At 52.4% G+C, this 22,205-nt stretch overlaps 2 protein-coding genes across 2 annotated transcripts in view; one reads left to right on the top strand and one right to left on the bottom strand.

The window, feature by feature from the left end:
* The window catches only part of hmcn1 (hemicentin 1), a 68,414-nt gene extending 51,520 nt beyond the window's left edge, over positions 1–16,894 (top strand). The window contains exons 57-97 of the mRNA XM_067230229.1: positions 228–411; positions 765–1,036; positions 1,194–1,391; positions 1,828–1,964; positions 2,075–2,215; positions 2,501–2,628; positions 2,778–2,822; positions 3,420–3,575; positions 3,688–3,802; positions 3,919–4,080; positions 4,222–4,267; positions 4,575–4,712; positions 5,007–5,141; positions 5,235–5,553; positions 5,910–6,090; positions 6,454–6,667; positions 6,899–7,033; positions 7,143–7,333; positions 7,601–7,754; positions 8,156–8,425; positions 8,750–8,920; positions 9,018–9,188; positions 9,310–9,480; positions 9,842–10,043; positions 10,138–10,167; positions 10,561–10,703; positions 10,856–11,026; positions 11,194–11,340; positions 11,476–11,613; positions 11,693–11,814; positions 12,255–12,492; positions 12,664–12,726; positions 12,869–12,988; positions 13,169–13,303; positions 13,417–13,530; positions 13,721–13,846; positions 14,005–14,133; positions 15,452–15,829; positions 15,997–16,116; positions 16,309–16,435; positions 16,528–16,894. Coding sequence (XP_067086330.1) covers positions 228–411; positions 765–1,036; positions 1,194–1,391; positions 1,828–1,964; positions 2,075–2,215; positions 2,501–2,628; positions 2,778–2,822; positions 3,420–3,575; positions 3,688–3,802; positions 3,919–4,080; positions 4,222–4,267; positions 4,575–4,712; positions 5,007–5,141; positions 5,235–5,553; positions 5,910–6,090; positions 6,454–6,667; positions 6,899–7,033; positions 7,143–7,333; positions 7,601–7,754; positions 8,156–8,425; positions 8,750–8,920; positions 9,018–9,188; positions 9,310–9,480; positions 9,842–10,043; positions 10,138–10,167; positions 10,561–10,703; positions 10,856–11,026; positions 11,194–11,340; positions 11,476–11,613; positions 11,693–11,814; positions 12,255–12,492; positions 12,664–12,726; positions 12,869–12,988; positions 13,169–13,303; positions 13,417–13,530; positions 13,721–13,846; positions 14,005–14,133; positions 15,452–15,829; positions 15,997–16,116; positions 16,309–16,435; positions 16,528–16,894 — 6,704 coding nt within the window. The remainder of the gene's footprint in view (positions 1–227; positions 412–764; positions 1,037–1,193; positions 1,392–1,827; positions 1,965–2,074; positions 2,216–2,500; positions 2,629–2,777; positions 2,823–3,419; positions 3,576–3,687; positions 3,803–3,918; positions 4,081–4,221; positions 4,268–4,574; positions 4,713–5,006; positions 5,142–5,234; positions 5,554–5,909; positions 6,091–6,453; positions 6,668–6,898; positions 7,034–7,142; positions 7,334–7,600; positions 7,755–8,155; positions 8,426–8,749; positions 8,921–9,017; positions 9,189–9,309; positions 9,481–9,841; positions 10,044–10,137; positions 10,168–10,560; positions 10,704–10,855; positions 11,027–11,193; positions 11,341–11,475; positions 11,614–11,692; positions 11,815–12,254; positions 12,493–12,663; positions 12,727–12,868; positions 12,989–13,168; positions 13,304–13,416; positions 13,531–13,720; positions 13,847–14,004; positions 14,134–15,451; positions 15,830–15,996; positions 16,117–16,308; positions 16,436–16,527) is intronic.
* A 1,342-nt stretch (positions 16,895–18,236) lies between these two features.
* arpc5b (actin related protein 2/3 complex, subunit 5B) lies at positions 18,237–22,205 on the bottom strand. Its single transcript, XM_067230291.1, has 4 exons — positions 21,945–22,205; positions 20,976–21,048; positions 20,159–20,335; positions 18,237–19,850 (listed from the first exon to the last, which is right to left on the bottom strand). The coding sequence occupies exons 1-4, from the start codon at positions 22,082–22,084 to the stop codon at positions 19,788–19,790; spliced, it is 453 nt and encodes a 150-aa protein (XP_067086392.1). The 5' UTR covers positions 22,085–22,205; the 3' UTR covers positions 18,237–19,787.

Genomic DNA, 22,205 nt, shown 5'->3' with positions numbered 1-22,205 from the left:
TACGGTGAGCTGGGCAGACCGTCTCTCTCGTAGGGTCATCAAGCACAAGCACAATGTGACGTATCACGTAAAAACATCTGTTGGATAAGGTTTATGTGTTATATGTGTGAATGAATTACGATAAGTCTTCGCATGTAAAAATATTTAATAATTAGTTTTTTTATTATAATCAATTATATATTTACAAATCTATCTCTCTCTCTCTCTATCACTCTCTCTCTCTCCAGTCCCTCCTGTGATTGGTGGAAATGGGGCGAAGGGCGAGGAGTTGACCACAGTTCTAGACAGTTCCGTCAGCCTGGAGTGTGTGGCCACGGGCTCCCCTCCCCCCCAGCTCACCTGGCTGAGGAACGGCCTCCCCCTCCCAGTCTCCTCCCACCTCCGCCTGCTCTCCGCCGGGCAGGTGCTCAGGTACTGCAGGGTCAGGGGTCAGGGGTCACAAGGGAACCAGCTTCAGACTCTCTTTTACAACTCTGGGGAAAAGCATTTTTTATATTTTTTTCATTTCTGTTCCTGACAGGATCAGCCGATCTCAGGTGTCTGATGGTGGCTCCTACACATGTATGGCGTCGAACAGGGCAGGAGTCGACAACAAACACTATAACCTCCAGGTCCATGGTAACTAAAATAAATCAGTATCTATATATGTTACTGGAACAACCTCAACACCATACACCCCTGTTTAACTGGAACACAACACACTCTTCTTTAGACAAATTAAGCAGGTCTTTGTGATGTCACATCCTGCCTCTTCCCCCCTCCAGTTCCTCCCAGCCTGGACGGAGCAGGAAGCACGGGGAGGTGACGGTGGTGCGGGGGGACCTCGCGTCGCTGGTGTGCATCGCTGACGGGACCCCCGCCCCCACCATGTCCTGGCTGAGAGAGGGGGTCGGCCTCATCCCCGACCCCAGCCTCGGCCTCCTCAACCTGGGGAGCACCCTCCAGATTGCCCACGCCAGGGTCAACCACACGGGCCGCTACACCTGCCTGGCTAACAACACTGCTGGCCAGGCCAGCCGCCACTTCAAACCTCAAAGTGTTCGGTGAGCGTGGCTGTCGTAGCCTGGGGGTGAAGGGTCGAGTTCTAAATTGTAGGAGGGGGGCAGCCTTTGGGATGCAGCCTTAGATATAATTATGTTAATAAGTGTGTGTGTGTGTGACCTCTCCTCTCTGACCTCTCCTTCCCCTGACAGACCCTCCTCGTGTCTCGGGTTCGGGCGTGGCGGCGGAGGTGTCGGTGGTGGTGAACCAGGTGCTGGAGCTGCTGTGTGAGGCCACGGGGATCCCAGCCCCCAGCCTCACCTGGATGAAGGACGGCAGGCCCCTCCCCCAGACGGACAGCATGCGCCTCCTCCGGGGGGGCCAGGTGCTCCGGGTGGCCTCCGCCCAGGGTGAGAGGGCACGGGACCACCCCAGGGACAAGGCCTGTCTCCTCTCTCCTTTACTTCCTGTTTCTCACCCTCTCTCTTGTTCCTACTTCTATCCCTCCTCACATGCTTCCTTGTTCTCTCTCTCTCTCTCTCTTCTCTCCTCTCTCTCCTCTCTCTCTCTCTCTCTCTCTCCTCTCTCTCTCCTCTCTCTCTCTCTCTCTCTTCTCTCTCTCTCTCTCTCTCTGTCTCTCTCTCTCTCTCTCTCTCTCTCTCTGTCTCTCCCAGGTGGAGGACACAGGGAGGTACACCTGTCTGGCCAGCAGTCCTGCGGGAGACGATGACAAGGAGTTCCTGGTCCGCGTGCATGGTGGGTAATGTAGTTTAACGACCAACGCCGAAAAGTTCAACCTCGACGTCTCTTTGAACGGAGGGATGACCCTCGGTGTATCTGTCCCAGTTCCCCCTAACATCGCCGGGGAGAGTTCTCCTCAGAACGTGTCGGTCCTGCAGAACAGACAGGTGACCCTGGAGTGCAAGTCCGACGCGGTCCCGCCCCCCCACCCTTACCTGGCTCAAAGACGGACAGCCGTTAAGGTAAACATCCCTGCATGTGTGTGTTAGGATGCGTGTGGATACAGTTTAGTATTAAAGAAAGTGTGGACGTTGAGTTGATAGTTAGGATTGTCCCTCCCGGGCCTCCGTAGGCCTCTCCTCGCGTGCGTGTGGTGTCCAGTGGGCGTTACCTGCAGATCAACAGCGCTGAGCTGGCAGACGGAGCCCAGTACACCTGCGTCGCCAGCAACATCGCTGGCCAGACCACCCGCCAGTTTACCTGGCTGTCAACGGTACTGCACAGCACACAGCCTGACTGCATGCTCACTCAGAGCTTCCAAATGTCGTTTACGGTGTTGGATGTAACGGATCTCTCTCTCTCTGTCTCTCTCTGTCTCTCTCTCTCTCTCTCTCTCTCTATGTCTCTCTCTCTCTCTGTCTCTCTCTATGTCTCTCTCTCTCTCTGTCTCTCTCTCTCTCTCTCTCTCTCTCTCTCTCTCTCTCTCTCTCTCTCTCTCTGTGTGTCTGCCTGTCTCTCTCTCTCTCTCTCTGTCCATCCAGTGGCCCCTACCATTCAGGACGGGCCCCTGACCGTGTCGGTCCTCGTAGACCAGTCTGTAGTGCTGGAGTGCATCGTTGCCGGGGTGCCCGCCCCCAGGGTCACATGGAGAAAACACGGCGCCGTGCTGGCGGGAACCAACCCCAGGTCAGCCCGCGATGCACAGTGATGATGTCACACCTCTTTCACACAGGGGCTTCACATCCAGGGTTTGAAGTTTTGAGTTTCTATTCGTTTACACAGCGTTTACGTGACTTTCATCGGTTCTTGTTGTCGCTGTTTCCCCTCCCGATCAGATACACGTTCTCCGAGGACGGGTCCCTCCACATCCAGCAGGCCAGGTGCCGGACACAGGACGTTACCTGTGCATGGCAACCAACCAGGCAGGGACCCAGCGCAAGAGGGTGGACCTGGAGGTGTATGGTACGACCAGCCACTTCACACACAGCTGCCATCACCTCTCTCTGTCTCTCTCCCCTCTCTCCTCCACCACCTCTCTGTCTCTCTCTCCTCTCTCCTCCACCACCTCTCTGTCTCTCTCTCCTCTCTCCTCCACCACCTCTCTCTGTCTCTCTCCCCTCTCTCCTCCACCACCTCTCTGTCTCTCTCTCCTCTCTCCTCCACCACTTCTCTCTGTCTCTCTCCCCTCTCTCCTCCACCACTTCTCTCTGTCTCTCTCTCCTCTCTCCTCCACCACCTCTCTCTGTCTCTCTCCCCTCTCTCCTCCACCACTTCTCTCTGTCTCTCTCTCCTCTCTCCTCCACCACCTCTCTCTGTCTCTCTCCCCTCTCTCCTCCACCACTTCTCTCTGTCTCTCTCCCCTCTCTCCTCCACCACTTCTGAGCTTTCCACGTCCATTTTCTCTGTCTCTTTAGATGAAGGTGTCTGTTGAATGTCTACAAATGTGGTGTTGTAGAATCTTCCCCTGGTGTTCCCAGTTCCCCCTCCGTCGCCGACGGTCCCACCAACCTCACGGTGACGGTAAACGTCCAGACCACCCTCTCCTGTGAGGCCACGGGCATCCCCAAGCCCAGCGTCGCCTGGAGCAAGAACGGTCGCCCGCTCAACACGGACCAGAACCAGAACATGTTCAGGTCTCTCCCATGTCTACCTCTTGACCAACGGGCCTTTACAGAACATCCCAGTTCGTAAAAAGCCAACTCACTTTACTTAACCAAGTTCCTCCTTCCCTCCCCTCACCACCAGGCTGCTGTCGTCAGGCTCCCTGGTTGTCATGGCGCCCACGCTGGAGGACACGGCCGTGTACGAGTGCGCGGTTTCGAACGAGGCGGGAGAAGTCTCCAGAGCCGTGGAGCTCACCGTCCAGGGTGAGGAAAGAGACAGGCCACCACACACCGCCTGGCGTCATCACAAACGACCCGCCTCAGCTCCGCGGACGTGTCTCACCTGTGTCCTGTGTCCAACCTGTCCCTGCAGTCCTCCCTCCATAGCGACGAGGCCACAGAGCTGGTGGTGAGCAGACTGTCCCCGGTGGTCATAGCGTGTACTGCGGCCGGAGTGCCCGAGCCTGAGCTCACCTGGAGCAGAAGGGGGGTGAAACTTCCCAAGCAGGGGGAGGGCTTCAGCATCCTGCCTCAGGTAGGAGACACCTCACACACACACACACACACACACACACACACACACATCCCTCTGATACGGCCCTCTCTACGTGCAGGTTCAGTAGAGATCACGTCGGCTGAACTGAGACACTCGGGTCGTTACTCCTGCGTCGCCAAGAACGAGGCGGGGTCCGCCACGCGCCACGTCACCCTCACCGTGCAGGGTGGGTCGCTCGCTCCCGAAGCCAATCACTGCTCCCGAAGCTGGCGCTCGCACGCGGGACCAGCCAATCACTGCTCACTGCTGTATTCAGGAAGTGGTTTTGATAGGCATAGGCTATTTACACACACATACGTCTCTATTCATCTATAATATCTCATCCGAATGTTAAATATATCTCCCTCTGGGATGTCTGAAACGAGTGTTGTTGATACAGCACAGCAACACAAGGGGATAGTCCGTTCTGGTTGTCATGTCCGTTCTGGTTGTCATGTCCGTTCTGGTTGTCATGTCCCTGCTGTTGTGTTCAGAGGTGCCAGTGATCCAGGCCCAGCCGCCCACCCTGGACGTCATCCTGAACAGCCCCGTCACGCTGCCCTGCAGGGCCACGGGCTCCCCTCCGCCCTCCATCACCTGGCAGAAGGAGGGCGTCAGCATCCAGACCAAGAGTAGGCTGTGTGTGTGTGTGTGTGTGGACGTGTGTGTGTGTGTGTGTGGACGTGTGTGTGTGTGTGGACGTGTATGTGGATGTGTGTGTGTGTGTGTGTGTGGACGTGTGTGTGTGTGGATGTGTGTGTGTGTGGACGTGTGTGTGTGTGTGTGGACGTGTGTGTGTGGACGTGTGTGTGTGTGTGTTGGGGGAGTGTCAGAGTGTGTATGTGTGTGTCTATATTAGTAGACAAACACAGTACAACATCAGACCCACCACTGTAAACCAACCTGCCTGCCCCTCTGTGTCCCAGTCGGATCGTTCACAGTGCTGCCCACAGGAGCCCTCCAGATCTCCAAGGCCTCCGTGTCAGACTCAGGCAGCTACATGTGTGTGGCCCAGAACCCCGCGGGCACCGCCCTGGCCAAGACTAAGCTCCGGGTTCAGGGTAGGTCCAACACAACCTCCTTTTCATGGCGTTCATTCACTCGGGTCCAGTTCGATTGTGTCTCATCCATCTCGCCCTACTTCCTCCCTGCAGTCCCTCCAGTGATCAGGTCCCTGACCCAGAGCTACCTGGTGCCCCTGGACACCTCTGTCACCCTGCAGTGCCAGGCGGAGGGCTCCCCCCTGCCCACGGTGGCCTGGCACAAGGACGGCCAGCCCCTGGCGGAGTCTCTGCGTCAGCGGGTGCTGAGCTCTGCGGCTCTGCAGATCGCCTTCGCCCAGCCCAGCGACACGGGCAGGTACACCTGCACCGCTGCCAACGCCGCGGGCACCGCCAGCCTGGTGATGAGCCTCACTGTGCAGAGTGAGTTTGTCCACCCTTCAGACAACTACAGAGGAAAAAAAGACTACAAGTCCCATGGTTTTGCATTCGATACTTCCTGTACTGCCTGCTTCGTCACTGTGGATATTTAGCTTCAAAGTATTCTTTATAGTAAGTCTGTCTCTTCCACTGCACTGACATCTGTCCCTCCCTCCTACCTTTCCTCCCTCCCACCTTTCCTCCCTCCCTCCCTCCTTCTCTCTCTCTCTCTCTCCCTCTCCCTCCCTCCCTCCCTCCCTCCTTCTCTCTCTCTCTCCCTCTCCCTCCCTCCCTCCCTCCCCTACTTCAGTCCCTCCCTCCATCCGTGGAGGGGAGGCGGAGGTGTCGGTGGTGGAGAACACCCAGGCCCAGCTGTCGTGTGCGGCGGACGGGGTCCCCCCCCCCCAGCCTGTCCTGGGAGAAGGAGGGCGTGGTCCTGAGCGACAGCGCTGGAGAGTACACCATCCTGCCCTCTGGAGAGCTGGTCATCGACATCGCCCAGGTGACTGCTCTCCCCGGGGCCACTCTCGGTCTGCGTGTGGAGGGACAACCCAGGGAACGTCTGCCCAAGGATCTTCCCTGTGTTGTGGTTAGAAAGGGCCAACCAGCTTAAGAAGTCAGGGAGTCAGGTGGCTAAGCGGTTAGGGAAGTGGGCTAGTAATCAGAAGGTTGCCAGTTCGATTCCCGGCCATGCCAAATGACGTTGTGTCCTTGGGCAAGGCACTTTGCCCTACTTGCCTCGGGGAGAATGTCCCTGTACTTACTGTAAGTCGCTCTGGATAAGAGCGTCTGCTAAATGACTAAATGTAAATGTAAGAAGAGTAGTATGTTGTGTGTTACGTGCAGTAAAAACATTATATGGTGTCAAAATAAAATAAAAGATCTATGTGGATCATTACTTCTGTCTCTCGCCACCATCCCTCTCCCCACCCTCCTCCACCTGCCGTCTCAGCCCAGCGACGCAGGCAGCTACACCTGCGTCGCCTCCAACGTGGTGGGTCAGGACAGCCGTACGGTGGCCCTGCAGATCCACACCCACCCTGCCTTCAGCCGGCTCCTGGAGGACGTGGCCCTCAACAAGGGAGAGCGCCTCCTGCTGGCCTGTGCTGCCACTGGCACCCCCCCGCCCACCATCACCTGGGCCTTCAACAACAACATCATACCAGGTAGGTTAGATGGAACTGAGTTTACCTCAACGGGAAATTCAGGAGCGCCCAGACCACCTACACCAAGACAGAACTACTTGTCTATTCTTACAACCTCTTTGCTACTCTTATACAGTGATCTTATATTATCACACAAACGTGGTACTGATTAGCTCGAGCATGATAGCTACGTCTCAACTCTTTCTAGCTTTGTTTTGTAATTTTTGTAATAACTTTTCTTTGCCCCTGCAGCTCACTACGACCATGTGAACGGGCACAGCGAGCTGGTCGTGGAGCGCGTGAGCAAGGACGACTCAGGGACCTACTCCTGCGTGGCAGAGAACAGCGTGGGCTCCATCAAGTCTCTGGGCTTTGTTTACGTCAAAGGTGTGACCTCACTTCCTGCGACAGAGAACGAGGACGTGCGTCGAGTAATCGAATCGACTTGACGCTCTCCCATGTGTGTGTGTGTGTGTGTATGTCTGTGTGTGTCCAGAGCCCCCCATCATCGACGGGGACTCCAACTCCAACCGCATCGAGCCGCTGGGGGGCAACGCCATCCTGAACTGCGAGGTTCGGGGCGACCCCCCGCCCTCCATCCAGTGGACCAAGAAGGGCGTCCACGTCCAGATCAGCAACCGCATCCGCCAGCTCCACAACGGCTCTCTGGCCATCTACGGCACCGTGGTAACGGTCACATAGCAACGCTGAGAACAAAGCGTCTGCCACAAGGGAACATGTTTTCGTCCACTGGGGCTGGAGTTACTGAATGTTAAGCATAGTCTCTGAGCACGTATGCTTAGCCACTAGGTTGGCTAAGCGGTGCCTGTTTGATGTTGAATTGTACATGTATATGTTTTATTTGTAACTAGTTGTGCCACTGAAGTCTGTTAGAGAAAGGTTTTTTCTGTCCTGTGTGTGGGTGCGATGCTGTTCTTCTGTGTGTTCCTCCAGCTGTTCTTCTGTGTGTTCCTCCAGCTGTTCTTCTGTGTGTTCCTCCAGCTGTTCTTCTGTGTTTTCCTCCAGGGTGAGGATGCGGGGAACTACATGTGTGTGGCCACGAACGTAGCGGGCGAGGTGGAGAGGAGCGTTACTCTCACCCTGCAGAGTGAGTGTGTGCTAACAGGGCCTTCTCCTCTCCCCTCTCCTACTCTCCCCTCTCCTTTCACTGTGTGTGTGACATTTGTTTGGGGGGGGGAAGTTTTGAAAAAAAGGTTTAAAGGTGTAAAACTATATATTTTTTAAAAGGCTGCTAAAACATATTTTGGAGAAAAAAAAACGTTTCTAAAAAAAGTCTAGAAAGGTTGACAAAAAAATATGGAAAAACGTTTTGAAAGGTTGAAAATACCCCACTCATCCTGTACCTATGTTAGACTTTGTACCGTAAATAGCATCTACGTTATGAGTTGCACACAGTTAATGTTCACTGGCTAGATATACCTATCAAACAACCCCCCCACCTCACCACCACCTCCAGTCTGTATTAACCCCGCCCCTCCCTCATCCCAGGCGCTCCCTCCATCACCGTGGAGCCGGTGGACACCACCGTGGACGCTGGCTCCCCTCTGCTCCTCGACTGCCAGGCGGAGGGGGAGCCCAGGCCCGTCATCGAGTGGTCCCGGCAGGGGCGCCCCCTGCTGGCCAGCGAGCGCCGGCTCGTCCTGGACGCCGGCTCCCTGCTGCTGAGCAGCGCCCAGAGGGAGGACACCGGGGAGTACGAGTGCGTGGCCAGGAACCTGCTGGGCTCCGTGCTGGTCAGGGTCACCGTCACCGTGCAAGGTGGGTCACTGTCATCCTGTCAACGTGCAAGGTGAGGCTCTGTCTGTACCAGAGAATGAGCCCACTTTGAAGCCAGACAGAATGCCCATTTCCTTGTAGAATGACTGTTAGAATCCACAAGGCACTTATATATATATATATATATATATATATATATATATTTATATATGTATAAATACTTTGATAGAACATTTATTAAAAATACAGTACCAGTCAAAAGTTTGGACACATTTTCCCATGTGTCCAAACTTTTGACTTGTACTGTATTTCTGATGATGAAGTATACCCGTGTTATGACACACCTTTGCTGTGTGTGCGTTCCAGTGCACGGGGGCCTCTCAGAGTGGACGAAGTGGGGCCAGTGCAGCGTGTCCTGTGGGGTGGGAGCCCAGAGGAGGCAGAGGCAGTGTAACAGCCCCCTCCCCGCCAACGGGGGGCGCCACTGTGCGGGTCCAGACACGCAGACGAGCAGCTGTCAGGGAAAACCCTGTCCAGGTAGGAGAGGACACGCAACTCACACACGGCACCGTGAGAAACGTCCAGTGGCCTTACAAGGTGCCCTATGTGTGTGTGTGTGTGTGTGTGTGTGTAGTGGACGGTAACTGGTCCGAGTGGTCGTCGTGGGAGGAGTGTTCTCGCGCCTGCGGCCAGGGGAACAGGACCAGGGTGCGGGCCTGCAGTACCCCCTCGGCACAGCACGGGGGCAGACCCTGCGAGGGCCCGGCTGTGGAGGCCATCATGTGCAGCGTCCGGCCCTGCCCCGGTGAGAACCCCCCTGACCTGCCGAACGCACCTTCATCACAGCTCGTACATTCACACGGAAATATACTTTTCTTCACCGTTGTGCGTCAACCTGATCGTGTCTGCCTGTGTGTCTCCCTCAGTGGTGGGTAACTGGGGCTCCTGGTTGCCGTGGAGCCCGTGCAGTGAGACGTGCGGTAAGGGCGTGCAGACGAGGCTGCGGTTGTGTAACAACCCCCCGCCCACGTTCGACGGGCCGCGGTGCCAGGGCCCAGACACCCAGACCCAGGTCTGCAGGGAGAGATCCTGCCCCGGTGAGGAGGACAGCCAGGGGGGAGAGCCAGGGGGGAGAGCCAGGGGGGAGAGCCAGGGGGGAGAGCCAGGGGGGAGAGCCAGGGGCACAGGCACTGCTCCACCTCCAGGATGATTAGATTCTTACACAGCCTAATTCTTATATGACCATAGACCATGAATAATTCTGTACATAATTAATAGTTGTTAGTGGCATTATTGTATTGTTTTTAACAATGTTTTACTATTTACTGTGGCACTCTGAGATTCAGAATGTAGAGTGAGTTATAAATTATTATTTATTAATTATTACAATTATTATTGTGGAAACAGAAGGGGCTAGTGAACGTGCTTGACTCCTTTCCTCTCTCTCCTGCCCCCTAGTGGATGGGAAGTGGTCGTCGTGGGTGAGCTGGGGAGCCTGCAGCGTGTCGTGTGGAGGCGGGACCAGGCAGAGGACCCGCCTCTGTGCAAGCCCCGCCCCCCTGCACGGGGGGAGGCAGTGCGAGGGGAACGACGTGCACATAGACTTCTGCAACAGTGACCCCTGCCCCAGTGAGTTCACCCCTGAGGGCCCCCTGCCCCAGTGAGTTCACCCCTGAGGGCCCTCTGCCCCAGTGAGTTCACCCCTCAGGGCCCCCTGCCCCAGTGAGTTCACCCCTCCGTGCCCCCTGCCCCAGTGAGTTCACCCCTCAGGGCCCCCTGCCCCAGTGAGTCCACCCCTCAGTGCCCCCTGCCCCATGCTGTGAGAGCGTACACAGTCTGGGCTGCAGCTGGAATCTACTGTAGGATGATGTCATAACGGGGTCTTTTGTGTATACCTACTGTAAGCAAAAACTCTTGCTCTTTCACTTCCTCCCTCTCCCCCCTCACTCTCTCTCACTTGCTCTCTCTCTCTCACTTCCTCTCTCTCTCTCTCTCTCTCTCTCACTTCCCCCCTCTCTCTGTCACTTCCTCTCTCTCTCTCTCTCTCTCTCTCTCTCTCTCTCTCTCTCTCTCTCTCTCTCTCCCCCCCTCTCTCTGTCACTTCCTCTCTCTCTCTCTCTCTCTCTCTCTCTCCCTCCCCCCTCCTCAGTTCATGGTAGCTGGAGCCCGTGGAGCAGCTGGGGCAGCTGCAGCAGGACGTGCGATGGCGGCCAGACGAGGCGCTTCAGGACATGTGACAACCCCAGACCGGCCAATGGGGGCCGAGCATGCGCAGGGGCAGACTCCCAGATACAGAGGTGCAGCACAGACACCTGCCCAGGTACGCAGAGAGAGAGGGAGAGAGAGAGAGAGAGAGAGAGAGAGGGGGGGGGGGGGGGGGGGACGGTGTGTGTGGGTGAGAGGATTTCAGATTTATATAGAAAATAAATATTTCTGTAATTCCACCATTTATTTATTTCGGTTTTCTCCCAGTGGACGGTAACTGGGGGGCGTGGCTGGCCTGGGGTCAGTGTTCTGCCTCCTGTCGGGGCGGAGAGAGAACCAGAGTCAGGGTCTGCAACAACCCGTCGCCTAGCAACGGGGGCCGTTCCTGTCCGGGAGACTCAAACCAGCTGGCCAGGTGCAACCTCCAGGCCTGTCCAGGTAGGGGGTCTGGAGTGTGTGTGTGTGAGAGAAAGAGTGTGAGAGTGTGTGCGTGTGTGTGTGTCCAATTGTACAGTTGTCTCATTTAATCCACTTGAATCAGATGGAAGTATAATATTGTTTTCACGAGTGTGTACCTGATCTGAGCATGCCTCCCTCTCTCCCAGACGGCCCGCAGACAGCCCGAGGCAGCATCATAGGAAACATCAACGACATCGAGTTCGGCATCGCCATCCTCAACGCCACCATATCCGACGACCAGTCCGGAGGCAGGGTGATCCAGGCCACCGTATCAAATGTACCCCGGACGCTAGGTCAGTGTCAGGACAGCTCATTACACTCACAGGGGGTGATCCTTGATTTGAACCACCAGATACACCATGGAGAAACAACGCTGTGAATCATTGGGTCATCGATACAACTCCTGACCTATGACCTTTTGAGCCTAGGTCCTGCTATGAGGAAACTCATCTCCATCCTGAACCCCATCTATTGGACGACGGCGCATGAGGTGGGGGAGGCGGCCAACGGCTACACCCTCACGGGAGGCGTGTTCAGACGAGAGACACAGGTGGAGTTTGCCACAGGTGAGAGAGAGTGGGTCTGGACCTGTGTGTGTGTGTGTGTGTGTGTTCCAGTTAAAACGTTTCTCTCTCTCCTCCACAGGTGAGATTCTGAGGATGACCCACGTTGCCCGGGGGCTGGACCTGGACGGAGCGCTCCTATTGGACATCGTGTTGAACGGCCACATTCTGCAGCTTCCCTCTCACGCTGACATCAGCATAAAGGCACGCCACAGCTCCGCCCACACAGCACTACACTGAGGAAACTCCTCCCTGTCCTGTAGCTTGTGAGAGCTTGGTTTCTTCTTGACAGTATTTAGCTCGTATAACTAATCTGGATGTTGAGGGCATTGACTTGTAGAACAACACATTTACATTTAGTCATTTAGCGGACGCTCTTATCCAGAGCGACTTACAGTAAGTACAGGGACATTCCCCCCGAGGCAAGTAGGGTGAAGTGCCTTGCCCAAGGACACAACGTTATTTTGCCGGGAAACAAACTGGCAACCTTCAGATTACTAGCCCGATTCCCTAACCGCTCAGCCACCCGACTACACCCTAACATGCATCTCAGAATACAACTTCCAACTCCCTTGAAAGCCTAAAATGATTCAAGTGAACATATTGAGGTTGATAAGCTGTCGATGTGTGTACTTCCTGTCCAGGACTATACGGAGGACTACATCCAGACAGGTCCAGGGAGGCTGTATGCTCTCTCCACCCGCATGTTCAGCGTGGACCAGGAGACCGTGCCCTACTCCTGGAACCACACCATCACCTACGAGGCCTCCAGGGGCAAGATGCCCTACCTGGTGCAGACTCTGCACGCCTCGGCCATCAGCGCTCAATACCGGCCCCTGGAGGAGGTGCTGGAGTACAAGATCCAGGCCAGCATTACCAAGGGTGAGGAATACCAGAGGAATACCAGAATCATGCTTCTTTCTCTCTCTCCTCTCTCTGTCGTGTGATCTGTGTGTTCTTTTATCTGCAGTCCTCCTGTCTTTCTCTCTTTTCCTTCCCTCGCTCTGTTTCTCTGTGTTGGTATGTAATGGCGTGTGTTCTTATTTTATTCAGGAGATCGTAGTAACCAGTGTCCTAATGGCTTCAGTTTGGATCCTGCTGGGCCATACTGTGCAGGTGAGTCTCTCTCTCTCTCTCTCTCTCTCTCTCTCTCTCTCTGTCTCTCTGTCTCTCTCTCTTTGTCTCTCTGTCTCTCTTTGTCTCTCTCTCTGTCTCTCTGTCTCTCTAACCGTGCTGTGTTCCTCTGTTGCTGATGAAGATGAGGATGAGTGCGAGGTGGGTCAGCCGTGCTCTCACACCTGTCACAACGCCATCGCTACCTACTACTGCTCCTGTCCTGACGGGCTCACCATCTCAGCTGACGGGAGGACCTGCCAGGGTTAGCGCCAACACACACACACACAAAGACTCTCACACACACACACACACACAGACTCACACACACCCAGACTCTCTCTCTCTCACACACACACACAGACTCACACACACCCAGACTCTCACACATACACACACAGTACCTGGAACACAGCAGGTGTCTGACGTCTCCCTCTCTCTCCAGATATTGACGAGTGTGCGCTGGGAGGCCACATGTGCCACGACGGGCAGGAGTGTGAGAACACCATCGGCTCGTACCGCTGTGTGACGCGCTGTGGGCGGGGCTTCAGGAGGACGGCCGACGGGATGAGTTGCCAAGGTTACCCAGCCCCTCCCCTTCTCCACGCTCGCACACAAAACCACAGATGAACTCACGTGTCATGTGACATACCGTACGTGGATGTGTGACAGATCGATGACGGTTGTTTTCAGATGTGAACGAGTGCCAGGAGCCTAACCTGTGTAACCAGCACTGTCTGAACACGGTCGGTAGCTACCGCTGTGCCTGTGAGCCCGGGTTCCAGCTGAGGAACAGACGGTGTATAGGTGACACACCAAACCAGCCTCTCTGCTGATGCAACATGCCTCCAACCCTAACCCAACCCTAACCTCTGAACCCTGACATGGTCCTCTGTCACTCTGTTCATTCTGCATCTCTTTGAATTTCACCCTTCCTTTCTCTCTCCTGCTCTCTCTCTCTGTCTCTCTCTCTCTCTCTCTCCCTCTCTTTCTCCAGACATAAACGAGTGCAGGCAGAGGGTGTGTCGTACGGACCAGCAGTGTAAGAACACCAGGGGTGGGTACACCTGCATCGACCTGTGCCCCGCGGGCATGACCAAGGGCGGCAACGGGACATGCGTGGGTGAGTGCCACCCGGGGCAAACCTTTAAACGCCACAAGTTCAAAGCCGTGTTTTTCGGGTTTCTCTAGAACCGGTAGTGGTGGAACTCGATGGTTGATGTTGTGTGGATAGAGGAATACGTCGATGGTGAGTGTGGCTGTTCTCCGTTCCTGCTCTAGACATCGACGAGTGCCAGGATGGGACCCACCAGTGCAGATACAACCAGATCTGTGAGAACAGCCGAGGGAGCTACCACTGCACCTGCCCGCGGGGGTACCGCTCCCAGGGGGTGGGGCGCCCCTGTGTGGGTACGTACCTCCCCCCCCCATCCCCTTCCCAGCCCTCCACCCCAACCGCCTTGCTTCTGGCAGCAGCTTCCGGCAGAACTCTCTCCCTCTCTCTCTCGCTCTCCTGCTCTCTCCCGCTGTGTCTCTCGTTCAAAGCTTCCCCCCCCCCGCCCCAGCCTTCTCGCTCAGCTGTGACATCACGCAGTGACAACACTCTGTGACATCACCCTGCTTGCTGACATCACTAAAGCAGTGCTAACCTCGTCGCCGTCACAGAGACGAAGGGGGAGGAGCTCTGGGGGGGCAGAGCAACACTGGAGGACGCTCCTAGGCTCAGCCCCGGCCTGGACGTCATGGGGTAGTCATGTAGACACGAGACTGAGGAGGTCAGGGGTCAGGTGGGCGTTCGGACTGGAAATGGTTTTGCTCGTGCTCCTGTCACAAGACCAGCGGCAGCTCCTCCGCCCCCTGTCCCGGCTCTGTCCTTCACTCTCTGACCTTTTACTTCCTGTCCTTTCACCTTTGACTTCCTGTCCTTTGACCTTTGAACTCCTATGGTTGCTATGCATTGTAACGGCACCCGTTCACTGTGACACCCCTGTGACATCGTTAACACTGGACCTTGATGTCTGAAATCCCCCCAAAAGAAATGTCAATATTGTTGCAATTCAATTTTATTTGGTATTTTGTATGAAATACTGATTGCCAAATTCTTTATTCATCAGTTTGGTTCAATGCAAGCTCTAGTGTTTGGTATGGGAAGCTTATTCTCTCATTCAAATATAAATATGTAGACAGAGCACTTGCATTGAGCCACAATACATTTCTGCCTTAAGGACTTGAATATGTATTGCCATGCAGTGGGGTCATTGACATATCCCCTTCTCTCTCTCATCCCCATCTCCCATCTGTTTCCCGCCTGAAATGTTCACCTCTTCCTCATCTTCATCTCAAACTACTCTTTGAACCCTTCCTTCATCTCTTCATCCATCCTGCTCTCCTCCTCCTCGCCTCCTCCACTTCCTCTCCCCCTCCTCCTCTTCCTCTCTTCCTCCTTCTCTCCTCCTCCTCCTCTCCTCCTCCCCCTCCCCCCTCTTCCTCTCCTTTCCTCTCCTCCTCCTCCACCTCTCCTCCTCCCCCTCCCCCCTCTTCCTCTCCTTTCCTCTCCTCCTCCTCCACCTCTCCTCCTCCCCCTCCCCCCTCTTCCTCTCCTTTCCTCTCCTCCTCCTCCTCCTCTCCTCCTCCCCCTCCCCCCTCTTCCTCTCCTTTCCTCTCCTCCTCCTCCACCTCTCCTCCTCCTCCCCTCCCTCGCTGCTGCGTCTCCTTGTGACGGGGGCAGACATTAATGAGTGCGAGCAGCCGCCCCAGCCCTGCGCCCACCAGTGCGTCAACACCCTCGGCAGCTTCAAGTGCACCTGCCCGCCAGGGCGCCACCTGCTGGGGGACGGCAAGTCCTGCGCGGGGCTGGAGAGGCTGGAGAGGCTGCCCAGCTACGAGAGCTTCTCGTACGGCTACCGCGGCTCCCAGCCCTCCCCGGAGCGCCGTTCCTTCCAGCAGCAGTACCACAGCCTAGCCTCCCAGAACTACCACTCCTACACTGCCAGTGGGGGGCGCTATAGGTTACGTACTCGCAGGGAGACCCCGCCCCCGGCCCCGCCTCCACGGCCTCGCCTCGCCTGTCCTCAGGGGTACGAGGCCGGGCGTGGGCGTTGCCGAGGTAACTATGGAGGAGGTGGGGGTGGAGTGGAAGGGGGCGGAGTCAGGGACTGAGTGGAGTCGTTCTGACCGCATGCGTGGCGGTGCTTTGGTTTGTATGTGGTCAACTCGGGGGTCTGAGTGTGGGTTTAATGGAGGATTTCTATTTGTGTGTGTGTGTGTAAACAGATATAAACGAGTGTGAGGTGAGGGACGCGTGTCAGCACGAGTGTATGAACACTCCGGGAAGTTACCGCTGTCTTTGTCCTGCTGGTTACCGCCTCATGACCAACGGCAAGACCTGCCACGGTACTCATCGCACTTCAAATACTCTATGACTTTTTATCTGTCAATTCATTCAAGAATTCCATCTAGATATAGCAAAAAAAATTGTCTCACTTTGAAGTGTTTTTTTCCTTTGTGTTTTGAGTGTTTGTTCCTTAAGAGTCTTGTCGGTGTCGTACTCGTTTGTCCATCCATAAAAAACATGTTTCTCCTCAGATATTGATGAGTGTCTGGAACAGAGTATCCAGTGTGGAACCAACCGAATGTGCTTCAACATGAGAGGAAGTTACCAGTGCATCGACACTCCCTGTCCACCCAACTACCAGAGAGACCCTGTCACAGGGTAAACAAACAACCCCAAGTATCCAATAGCATCTTCTGAAAGATGTCAGTACATTAAGTACTACGATTTTAAGTTTCCCATTGTCGTTACAGGTTCTGTTTGAAAAACTGCCCTCCCAATGACCTGGAGTGTGCCTTGAGCCCGTACGCACTGGAATACAAGCTGTTGTCCCTCCCCTTTGGCATTGCGGCCAATCAGGACCTGATCCGCCTGGTGGCGTACACTCAGGACGGCGTGATCCACCCGCGCACCACCTTCCTGGCGGTCGACGAGGACGCCACCCTGCCCTTCGCCCTCCGCGACGAGAACCTCAAGGGGGTGCTGTTCACCACGCGGGCGCTGCGAGAACCCCACACCTACCGCATGAAGGTGCGGGCTCTGTCCTACAGCCCCGACGGGGGCATCGAGTACCAGACCACCTTCATCGTCTACATCGCCGTGTCTGCCTACCCTTACTGAGAGCACTTTAACGGACGCGGAGGAAAAAGGGGGTTTAGGGGGGGCGAAAGGTCGTGACCTCTGTGCACGCCCGCCACTGAGAGAGAGAGAGAGAGAGAGCGTGTGCGTGATGTGTGTGTGTGTGTGGTCGGCCACGTAAAGGACTTGGGATGAGTTGAACCCTAGACAACTCAGAAGTCATTTGAACATATCAGGAACATGCTACATCACAAAACAACCAAATGACAATGGACCCGTGTATACAGAAATGTCCTTGATAGAAACACAGGCTTGGGTAAGCAAGGTCAGGAAGGGAGTGGGTGGACAAAAGGAACAGATTCAGATTGACAGTTGGAGGAGCATCTGAATTAGTGAGGGAGGACGGCTGAGAGGACAGCACTGCGAAGCCGGAGACAGACTGAGGAGGGACTGAGCACTGGGCCCTGAGGCACACCCAAGTCATGTGACACAATCAAGACCTTTGATTGGCCGGCAAAGAACCAGATATGTATATTTTGGACAAATGTTTCCAAATGTATGGTTTTTACAATTAACACCATGACTTTTGATATTACTCACAGACGATAATCTTGAAATGCCTGCCCGTTTTCGAAATTCTGGTCATTTCAGTTCACGGCAAAGGAAAGAGGATTCATCTGTGAAAATGTTTAACATACACATTAATGGTTCTTTTCTTTGAGGGTACAATTGTTGACCCGGTCAACCCTGACATGTTAGGTCTGCCATAGTGTGTACAGATATCTAGGGCCAGCCCAGACTGTTCCTTTAGACTGTCTCTTCAGAACCAGTTGGCCTGAATGTAGGCTCCCCTCTCTTCTTACTCTCACTGTGGTAAAGAAAGCAACACGAATAGCTAGCCTATATTTACATCTACCTATTAACTTATTTGGGAAGTGCTTGAATATGGAAAAAGGGGCGGTTCCCTCCTTGGCTCAGCTCTTTTCTGGTTGGTTGGTCGCCTGAATAGCGTGACGACATCAGAGGATAGATTTGTTTCATTTAATCGGAAGCTTTTGAAGACTCAAGATCTTTTTCTTGTCAAACTCTCACCCACCTCAGGTAATCTCCCATTAAATCAGTCTCAACCCCTGGATAAACAACACTCGCCATTTCACTTGTCTGTCTCTCTTGTTTTGGTCATTAAAAAGCAATGTTGTCAATCTAAAGACATATGTATGGCTCTGTTAACTGGTTCACGCATAGTAAGTTACCAAGGTGTATTCTATTTTTATGATTTGTATATAAGTGTTTTCTTATGTATTGCCATATTGTACTGTATTCTTTTTTTTTTATAAAAAAAAAAAAAAAAAATGGGACAAATATACAATCAAAACTAAAAGACTGTCTTTCATATACATCTTTATTAAGCACTAACATAAAAAAGACATTGAGTAAGGCAGTTTTTACACCAGTTTGGTAGGTTTTGTTGAGTTTTTGCACTTGGTCGGAAGACCATCAAACATTACTGCATTAGAAATATGTTTCCTAATGTCTGGATATATAGCCACAAATGAAATGATTAAAATCTAAAATAGCACGAAAATGTTATATTAAAAGTGGGACTTGGGATTTATGGCCACTGATTAAAGTGTGTCAAGAGAAACATAATTTGCATTTATAATTTTTTATCAAAATTCTTTTTTTTGTCTCACATTGGACAATTTTTTTGTGGCTGGACTTTGTGTCCCCACAGAAGTTGACACAAATCATGAAAGCAGCGATGTCACCTGTAAACACAAACTGCCGTTTCACTTCACAAAACTCAGACCCACACTTTCAGGAAAAACAAAATTTTGGCAACAAATGCAGTCCACCTGACGAGGCAGAAAAGACTGGGAGACACCAACTCAAGTGTGCCTTCAACAGAGGATAACACGCAAGACTGTGATTCAGAAAACATCAAGATAATTGAGGGATCATGCAGATACTGGCAACGATTAGTTTCCAAGGTAAAACCTTGTAAGTAAACTGAATAACATGTCTGAGATTCCTTTGTGTCACATCTGTTTGCAAAGCGACCGACCTCAGAGGGGAAAGTCAATCTAAATGCCGGACGCAGAATCTTTTCAGATAATAAGGGACGAGGACAAGCACAATACTATCTGGCGATGCCCGTTTAAAAAAGGGGGAGAGGTCTTTCAGGCTGCAATAGCACAGAGCAAGATAATGGCCATTAGGTGTGGGTGGGAAAGGAATTAAGGAGTGGGATTATAAGAAAGCTGTTAGTGAGGCATAGACTATGTTGCTCTGGGGGAAATAATCCCTAGACAGGAAGGATGGATGGATAAATGGAGGATAGACCCCTGTTGGTAACTGCCCCCCCCACCTTTTAAATCCACCCTGCTCCATCTGGGACTGTGCTTTTCAGGAGTCACCACTGCCAAGGTCAGACAGGGATTTTCTGGGATTCACACTTTCCCCCTCAATAAATCTATGCATCTTAAAAGCAAAAAAAAACTGAGTTATAATTCAAAACTACGAGAAGAGTAAAGACTATCGTCTGATAGGAGACTGTCCTGAGAAAAGTAGAGTGAATTAGCTAAATAAAAATGTGTTAGGATGTGTGTAAAAGGGAAGTAAAGTAGAAAAGGCTTAAAACAATGCCAATACAGCATGTTCAACTACAGTTTTTGTGAAGGAGGTGCGTACACTGTTTTGCATGTAAGGTGTGTGTGTGTATGTGTGTGTGTGTGTGTGTGTGTGTGTGTGTGTGTGTGTGTGTGTGTGTGTGTGTGTGTGTGTAGACAGTGGGACAGAGATGTCAGTGGCAGGTGGTTGGGAGTTCCTGCGCTGCACTGTGTGAACAGTGACGTCTGTTTGACTCTGTCCCAGACAAATTTCCCGGTGTGACGTGGTGTGTGCTCTTTTGTTGTGTTCTTCTTCATGAGTTCGGCTACACCGTCTTCCTGGCAGTGAGAACGCGGACGATGCAGCCCACTCCGCCCGCAGAGAGCGCCTTGAAATAGGAAGAGACAAGATGACTTCATTAAAAACAACTTCTATCAATTCTGGGTTGATCCAAGACGGCGTTGATGATGGCAGCCTCGGCCGGTCGGTGCGCCCTGTTTTGTCTGTTAATTCAGTCTGCCACAGTAAATTCTGTGTTTGTGTTAACTTACATGGCAATGAAAAACAATTCTGATTTAGCATCTCGGTTGTTGATGTGTGTAGGCTTCGAGAGAGAGACACAGAGAGAGAAGGCGACACAGAGAGAGAGAGAGAGAGAGAGAGAGAGAGAGAGAGAGAGAGAGAGAGAGAGTTTACCTTTTCATGCCACTGCAGCAGTACAGCACTGCTGTTCTCTGACGGGTTCTCAAATCCTTTGTAGATGTACTTCATAAGCAGGTCCACGCCGTTCTTGTCCAGAGACTGGACCCCCTTCTCGATGTCACTGCTCTTAAAAGCACTGAGAACTTTCAGTACCAGGCCCTCAGCACGATCCTAGTCCACAGAACCGTCAGGTCAACCCATGGAACAAAACAGGACACAGACAAACAGGCAGAAGGAGAATGTCAACAACAAACTAGCCTACGTACACGGAAATTTAAGAAGTTACGCATAAATAACATAAATAAGTCAATTTCAAGTTCAAGTTCAAGTCTTTTATTGTCAGATGCACAGAACAACACAGGGTCAGACTGGGCACTAAAATTCTTAGGACAAGACAACGCAAAGTCAGAGAGGAATTTAGGAATAATGTATTTGTTTAGCAGACGCTCTTTCCAAAGCACAGGGGGGAACTTGAACCTGCTACCTCTTGATGTGCAGTCAAATGCTCTACTTATGAGCAGTACCCATCCCTTAGCCATATGTTTAGCAACAGATGTGTTTTATAAGTTGCAGAGGTGGCAATATTTGTAAAAATCCATGGTTCTCAACCCTGGTCTTCAGGGACCCCTTACCCTGCATGTTTTAATGTTTCCCTGCTCCAACACACCTGATTCAAATGAAGGGGTCGTTATGAGCTAAATAACGCATCAGGTGTGTTGGAAGAGAGAAACATCTGAAACATGCAGGGCAGAGGGTTGAAAACCACTGGTCTAAAGTAAGTGTTCACTTCCTAGTGGTTTTGTTGACTAACCTTGACGTTCTGGTTCTTTGTGTTGATTGGCGGGTTCTTCAGCACGGCTTGCAACGCATCCATTAGGTTCCCTGTGCACTGAGGGTCAGGACAAACTAACAGGGAACAGACCTGAATACCTACACACCAGGAAGTCTAAATATTCTAGAAAATAGATCAAATCCCATTTCCTAGATGTGTTTGGTGAAACACATAGCTTATGCAGTCTGCAATACACACTGCACTGCAAAGTCTTGACACACCAAATTCTGGAAAACGATTAGTTCTTCAAAAGACTTATATGGTGTCAAACTACACTTCCTGATTTGGCACCCCCAGCTTCTGTCAGTCAGCCCACAGTTTTTCTCTGATGGTTGAAAGGTTGTCTGAATGGTTCCTTCTGCTAATTATATGCATGGAACAGTCTTGCTAGTTCGCTAGACGGAAAAGGAATTGTACCCTGCCTTTCAGGGGAGTTGCACGGGCGGTTATCTTTGGAATGTGGCTGTCAGACAAGTCTGGACAGTGATGAGCCCAAGGTACAGAACTTTGAAAAGTACACAAAGATGGTCTAAGGTTCGTCTGCAAGTAAAACATAGCCACAACTTTGCAATATTTCTTGATAATGCACTTACCCTTATTAGATCTAATTTGCAAATAACTTGTCATCGGGTGCAACAATTACACTACCTCCCAATAGCACCCGGAAACATGTTCTGTGATACAATTGTTGACACATTATAGGAATTTAAGATTATTTTGGCTAAACACACAAAATGAGTTGCTCTCCAGCAAACTAACTTCATAGCTAGGTGCATTAGCTACACGCTAACCCACCACACCCCGAAAATGCAGCTGCATTCATAATTGACAGTTCCAAGCTAACTAGTATATTGCAGCAGATAACAAAACATGTTGTGCAAGGCTTAAATAACTATCTTGCTAATATACCGGCTAAATAGATAGATGGCCTCATCATGAAAAGGATATTGTCTAATCAATGAATCAACCTCCGTCTCGTCAGGACCAAGTTGGTTTTCCCCTCCATCATCCTCGTCGACAAATTTGTTCTCGTCGTATTCATCTACGTCTACTTTCCTGAAACGATCAGATACTGTGTTCTTCGACATTATGCTAAGTAACTTTCACCTTGTGATTTTATGTGTAAAATAATACGGCCAAACGAGTCGAGTTCTCTAACGAGCTGTCTTTTAGCTTCCTCTATGATCAACGAGTCAGCTCTGCAGCAGC

Source organism: Osmerus mordax, chromosome 27, assembly GCF_038355195.1.
Source record: "Osmerus mordax isolate fOsmMor3 chromosome 27, fOsmMor3.pri, whole genome shotgun sequence".
NCBI lineage: Eukaryota > Metazoa > Chordata > Actinopteri > Osmeriformes > Osmeridae > Osmerus > Osmerus mordax.
This window is presented reverse-complemented; position numbering and strand designations above follow the sequence as displayed.